The sequence below is a fragment of the Otolemur garnettii genome, unplaced genomic scaffold (genome assembly GCF_000181295.1).
Source record: "Otolemur garnettii isolate 467f Iridium unplaced genomic scaffold, OtoGar3 scaffold00016, whole genome shotgun sequence".
NCBI lineage: Eukaryota > Metazoa > Chordata > Mammalia > Primates > Galagidae > Otolemur > Otolemur garnettii.
The window spans coordinates 29,858,864-29,865,818 of NW_003852411.1; the positions used below are offsets into that span (position 1 = coordinate 29,858,864).

Genomic DNA, 6,955 nt, shown 5'->3' on the forward strand with positions numbered 1-6,955 from the left:
AAAAAAAAATATAGATGTTAATTCATAGCAAGAGCTATAAAAGAAATGAGAAATATGTTAATTAAAAACTTGAAGAAAGGGGACCTTGATACACAAGGGCAGAAAGTTTAACAGAATTGTGTCCTATAGTAACGTGGAAAATAGAATTTACTCAAAGTGCAACCTAGTTTCTTTTTGTGGCTTATAGTAAAACACAAAAGCAAAGAGATAGACTGAGGGAAAAATTTAAACAAAAACTTTTTTAAAAAGTCAGGACTTGATTTGAGAGGTGGATTTCTCCCTAGTCAAGAATCTCACTCCACCTGCACTCCACTCTAGGTGGAATAAAAGCCACTTTAATCACACACACACACAAAAAAAATTGAGGAACTCTTCTGCCTTTCCAAATTGCAAAAAAACTAAAATTAAGACATTTACTGCCAAAAGAGAAAAAGCCAAATGTGTGGCCATACAACCTTTTGCTAATACCTCAAAAATATCAAAGGTTAGAGTATTCAGTCACATAAAAAGCTCTTTGACTCCAGAGATCAAGCATGTTACTAATAGATCCCCCAAGCATCTGAGCAGAAACCAAAAATAGAGACAGCCATCACTTAGGAAGGATCTCTAGGGGAGTCTTGTGTCTAATGGAGCAAATCCCCATGACAAACATAGGAACCCCATAGGTTCTTCAGAATGTAATAGCAATAGGAACTGCCAGCATGGACTAAAAGTTACAGAGAAGATAAAAAGAAGGCCTTTTGACCCTAAAAGTCTATAGACAAGAAACAGGCTGTTAAAACTACTCAGCTGCAAAAACAACTGCCACCTTTCATGAATAAGGAAAGATAGAGGGTAAAGCTATAAGCCCAGAGGGAAGAAGTGAATGGCATTTACGAGGCTGGATTTCAAACATGCTTGGAACCAAAGACTCCTTTTTTCCTTCCATTGTTCTCACTTTCTCTTTCTTTCTTTCCTTCTCTACCTTCCTTTTTTCTTTCTTTTTTTTTTGAAACAGAGTCTCGCTCTGTTGCCCCGGGTAGCATGCCATGGCATCATCATATTCACAGCAATCTCAAACTCTTAAACTCAAGCAATACTCTCGTCTCAGCCTCCCGAGTAGCTGGAACTACAGGCACCCACCACCACGTTTAGCTACTTTGGGGGTCTTCCTCTTGCTCAGGCTGGTCTCTTAGCTCCTGAGCTCAAGCAATCCACCCACCTAGGCCTCCTAGAGTGCTAGGATTATAGGCATGAGCCACCTGTGCCTGGCCCATTTGCTCACTTTTTGAATAGGAATGTCCACAGCTGTTATCCTATGTCTGTGCCACTACTGTACTTTGGAAGTCGGTAATGTGTGGAGTTTCACAAATGAGAAAACTTGCCTCAGGTGGGATTTTACCCAAAGCCTCACCCACATCCGATTAAGATGAAATCTTAAGACTGTGAGCTGATACTGTAATTGGTTGAAACTTTTGAGACCACCGGGATGGGGTGAATGTATTTAGCATGAAACGGGCATGATCTTTGAAGGATAGAAGATTATGGTAGGCAAACTAATGCTCCCTGCCAAGGGCATCCATGTCTTAATCCCCACAACCAGTGAATATGTTACCTCTGTCACAAAAGGAACTTTGTACACATGGTTAAATTAAGGGCCCTAAATTGGTATGATTATCCTGGATTACTCGGAGAGATCCACATGTTATGACAAGCATCCTTGAAAGTAGAAGAGGTTGACAGAAGAAGTCAGCAGATAACAAAGTGAAGACTCTGCTGTTACTTGCTTTGATCATGGGGAAAGAAGGCCACAAGCTAAAGAATGTGGGTGGCCCCCTGAAGCTAGAAAAGGAGCCTCTAGAGAAAGAATGCAGCCCCCTGTAAACATCCTAATTTTAGCCTGAGATGTGTGTCACACTTCTCCCCTACAGAATGGTAAGACAATAAATTTGTGTTATTTTAAGCCACTAAGCTTGTGAAAATTTGTTATAGCATCAGTAGAAAACTAATGCAGGAGTAATGGAACATCATCTCTAAAACTTATTCTTACATCATTCAGATACATTAACATGCTGGGAATCTGTATAAAGGTACATAGGAACTCTATGCTATTTCTGTAGCTTCTATGTAAATTTGAAATTATTTCAATTTTTAAAAAATTAACTACATTTAAGCTTAGCAGAATTTTCCAAATGATAGTTTTACAGAAGACATAACCCTTCTAAGGCTAAAAGACAGAATTTAATCATCTCCAAACAAACCAGCCCTGAGATAACCCTTATAGTAGCTCCCTCTACCCTGAAGGGTTCACTTGATCTACACAGCTGTACTTACGGTTGAGTAAAAGTGAGAAATATACTAGGCAGACTAAGGGCCAATGTCCAGAACTTTCACTCACTACATCTAGATTCTCTGGCTCCAGAGCCCTTACCTATAGATAGTGACATGAGGAGATACAGGACGGTTTGAACTTGTGTTCTTATTCCAGAACCGCTCCATCTCTTCTTTGGCTGTGGTTCCCAACGGAACAGCACTAAGGAAAAAAAAAAAAGTCTTAAAAGAGTTAAAAATAAGCTCGGTTTCCCATTTCACATAACAAAAAGTTTTCTTAAAATGGTAAGATGGACTGGACAAACTCACTGTACTAGGCAACCATATTCCTTCACTTAAACTTACTTTTATGCCAAATTTGATTATTAATAACCCCAATAACCCAGTGAGGGCATATGAGAGGAAACACCCTTTCCAATCCCACCCAGTACACAGGTCTGGCAATGAAAGCTCAACTTCTTTCTTGCTGGGCTTCAGGGCAAGTGCAACATTTCAAAACAATTAGAGTAAATTGATTACGTTTTTCCTAGGCACCAGGTGCTATCTCATACATTGTCATCTGTTCTCATCTGGCTTTCAAGATTCCCTTTCAAGTTCTTAAAACCAAGAACTTCAGTGAAATGGGAAACCAAGCTTACTCTGAATAGTGTCTCAGTTTCTCTTGTCATTGGCTAGGTTGAAATCAACTGTTAAATGGCAATGCTCAATAGTTTATTATGTGCCTGTATGTCTGTATTAAACATGATTCCATTCTCCTTAAGAAAATATACCCTATAAATTACTTCTTAATTATAAAATGAAATAAGAGTAACTTTATGTATAAAAAACCTGGCATTTTCTTATTCAAATGATCAAAGCTAAAACTTATTGATAATGGCACAATAACAGCATCATATGGCCCCTGATATAATATACTGAGACTATAACATCACCTATTTATTATTCCTGCCAAAAATACATAAACTGAACCTAATTAGGAAACATTTGGACAAACCCAACTTGGGAAACACTATAAAACAACTGGCCTGGGCTGAGCGTGGTGGCTCATGCCTGTAACCCTAGCACTCTGGGAGGCTGAGGTGGATTTCTTGAGCTCACAAGTTCAAGATCAGCCTGAGCAAAAGCAATACCCTGTCTCTACTAAAAATAGAAAAACTGAGACAAGAAGATTGCTTGAGCCCAAGAATTGGAGGTTGCTGTGAGCTATGATGCCACAACACTTTACCCAGGGCCACAGCTTGAGACTCTGTCTCACAAAAAACAAACAAACAAAAAAACAAACAACTTGGCCTGTATTCTTCAAAAAATGCCAATGCCATAAGAGACCAAGAAAGGCTAAGAAACAGTTCCAGATTAAAGAATACTAAAGAAATAGGATAACTAAGTACCATGTGTTAAGCCTAATTAGATCCTGAATGTGAGAATAGGGAGCTGTATTTCTATAAAGTACATTTGGAAGAAATTGAAAATCTGAAAATCAACTGTAAATCAGGTAAGAGTTCACCAATGTTAAATTTCCTAAATCAAAAAATTATGTTTACATAATTATACTACATTACATAAGATAATTTCTCTGTTCTTAGGAGACATATTTCAAGGTAAAGGGTCATAATATTCACAATGTATCCTCAACACAGTCAGTGAAAATAATAACAATAATTAAATATAAATTAAACTGACCACACTAAATTGTCAATATGTTATCAGTTTTAATCTACAAAAATAACAATTTTATGTGGCACAACTTAAAATACAGAGAAAGCATAATAAGCAAACATACCAAAATGTTAACAATTGATGAATTTGGGTGAAAAGTATATACTTTTCATACTATTTTTATAGTTTTTCTGAAAGTGTAAAATATTTCCAAAATAAAAAGTTACAAAAACACAAAGGCAACTGCTAAAGTCAACAGACTGGAATGAATACATAAAATAAAAACATATATTTCAAGATTAAGTCATAGGAGCAGCCCAAAATTATAAGAAAAAAAAAAATCAACCAGATGCCGTGGCTCATGCTTGTAGCACTCTGGGAAGCCAAGGCAGGTGGATTGCCTGAGCTCACAGGTTCGAGACCAGCCTGACCAAGAGTGAAACCTCATCTATAAAAATAGCTGGGCATTGTGGTGGGAGCCTATAGTCCCAGCTGCTTGGGAGGGTGAGGCAAGAGAATCTCTTAAGCCCAAGAATTTGAGGTTGCTGTCATCTGTGATGCCATGACATTCCACTGAGGGTGACAAAGACTCTGTCTCAAAGAAAAAAAAGGAAAAAGAAAGCATTAAGGGAAGAAAGACAAAACAAAGAAGGGAATTAGATATCAAAGAAGGAATCAAGAACTCAATGAAGTTGATTTCTAATTCAGCAGAAAAGCTGAAAGTAAGAAAAATTAACAAAAGACCAAATAAGGCTCAGTGTCTGCAGCACAGTGGCGCCAGCCACATACACCGAAGCCAGCAGGTTCAAACCCGGCCAGGGCCAGCTGAACTACAGTGACAACTGCAACAAAAAATAGCCAGGCGTTGTGGTGGGTGCCTGTAGTTCCAGCTACTTGGGAGGCTGAGGCAAGAGAATTGCTTAAGCCCAAAAGTTGGAGGTTGCTGTGAGAGAGAGAGAGAGAGAAAGGAAGGGAGGGAGGGAAGAGAAAGAAAAGAAAAGGAAGGGAAGGAAAAAAAGGAAAGAAAGCAAAGAAAAGAAAGAAAAAGAAAAGAAAGGAAAGAAAAGGAAGGGGGAAAAAGGAAGGAAAAGTAGGAAAGAAAGAACCACATAAATATCTGTCCTTTTTCTACTCCTGGAGGAAAAAAATAGTAGTAACCACAATTACTAAGGTTTCAACCAATTGTCTACAACTGCCTGCGTTCATACATAGCCCTCAAATCTAAGTCAACAAGCTACTGCTTTTTCCTAAGGAAAAGAAAAGGATAATCATCTCTAGACTTAAAAACTTACTTTCTGATACAGAGCTGAGGACCAAGGTGAGCTCGGAGACAATGACGGCCAACATTTCTGCAAAATAAGAAAGTCAAGAATCATTCTGTAATATGGACACATACGCAAAAAGAAATGAAAATCAAGAATCAATACACATTTAGAAGTCAACTTCTCTATTTCTGTCCTATATTAGGCTTAGGGGTCGAAGATTAAAAGTAAGATAAAGGCAAATATCTATCTGTCCTTGAGATAATTTTCTATAACTCTTAAGTAACCCAAGAATAATCAGAAATAATCAAAAGGACACTAAAGTTTTAACTGAACACAAACAATAAGGTAAAATAATAATGAGAGTTGGTAAGATTCAACAGAGAAATATACAAAGTGGTTTGTTTGTTTTTTGAGACAGAGCCTCACTATGTTAGCCCTCAGTACAGTGCCATGGTGTCACAGCTCACAGCAACCTCAAACTCTTGGGCTTAAGGGATTCTCTTGCCTCACCCTCCCAAGTAGCTGGGACTACAGGCGCCCACCAAAACACCCCGCTATTTTTTGTTGTTCTAGTTGTCATTCTTGTTTGGCAGGCCCAGGCTAGGTTCAAACCCGCCAGCCCCAGTGTATGTGGCTGCTGCCCTAGCTGCTGAGCTATAGGCACCGAGTCTAGAAAGTGTTTTTTTAAGCTAAGTCTTATTGGAGGTGATGATTAAAAGACAGTTAAAAACAACAACAAACAAAAAGACAGAATAAGCCATTGGCAACAGTAAGCATATAGCTTAGCTATAGCAGAGCTAATCAAATGAATGAATTAAAAAGGGTGAAGAACAAGGGGTCATTTCAGAAACTACCATCAGGTTCCAGACAACCTGGATGAATTTCAAGTCCAAAAGTCTCTCACATACTAGTGCAAAAAATATAAGAATACAAAATTGTTTTTAATAACTGTGAAAAGATATTTAAAGATGATATACAACTTTTCTACTAAAAAGTTGCTATTTTCAAAATGTATACATCACTGCCAGAACTGCTTTTCTAGCCAAAAGACAAGATGTGCCCAGGCATTCTATCCAAGGAGAATTTAACTGATCCAAAGTCTACTCCAGCGGTTCTCAACCTTCCTAATGCTGCAGCCTTTTAATACAGTTCCTGTGGGTTGCAACCCACAGGTTCAGAACCGCTGGTCGACACAGTATAGGGTAAGTGTCCCTAATCCAAAAATACAAAATCTGAAATGTTCCAAAAACCAAAACTTTTTGAGCAACAACACAATGCTCAAAGGAAATGCTTATTGGAGCACTTCAGATTTTGTATTTTGGGTACAGTGATGCTTACCTGATAAGTATAATGCAAATATTCAAAAATCTGAAAAAGTTCTGAAATCCTAAACATTTCTAGTCCCAAACATTTTAGACAAGGGATACTCAACCTATATCATGCAAAACACATGACAAATATACTCATTAGTCACATCATTCTATCAAATCTTTCTAAAAGCAATTCAACTTAACACATTATAAGAGTGAAGTTCTGCGACTAAAAATTAAAAATACATTGATCCCACAAAAGCTTATTGTAGGCCGGGCGCTGTGGCTCATGCTTGTAATCCCAGCACTTGGAAGGCTGAGGTGAGTGGATTGCCTGAGCTCACCAGTTGAAGACCAGCCTGAGCAACAATGAGACCCTGTCTCCTTAAAAAAAAAAAAAAAAAAAAAAAAAAA

General features: G+C 38.0%; 1 protein-coding gene across 1 annotated transcript in view; it reads right to left on the reverse strand.

Moving 5' to 3' along the window:
• The window catches only part of SDHC (succinate dehydrogenase complex subunit C), a 49,158-nt gene that overhangs the window by 32,555 nt on the left and 9,648 nt on the right, over nucleotides 1-6,955 (reverse strand). Inside the window, exons 2-3 of the mRNA XM_012802690.2 lie at nucleotides 5,259-5,315; nucleotides 2,411-2,512 (exon numbers count right to left, since the gene is read on the reverse strand). Of these exons, the coding sequence (XP_012658144.1) occupies nucleotides 2,411-2,512; nucleotides 5,259-5,315 (159 nt within the window). The remainder of the gene's footprint in view (nucleotides 1-2,410; nucleotides 2,513-5,258; nucleotides 5,316-6,955) is intronic.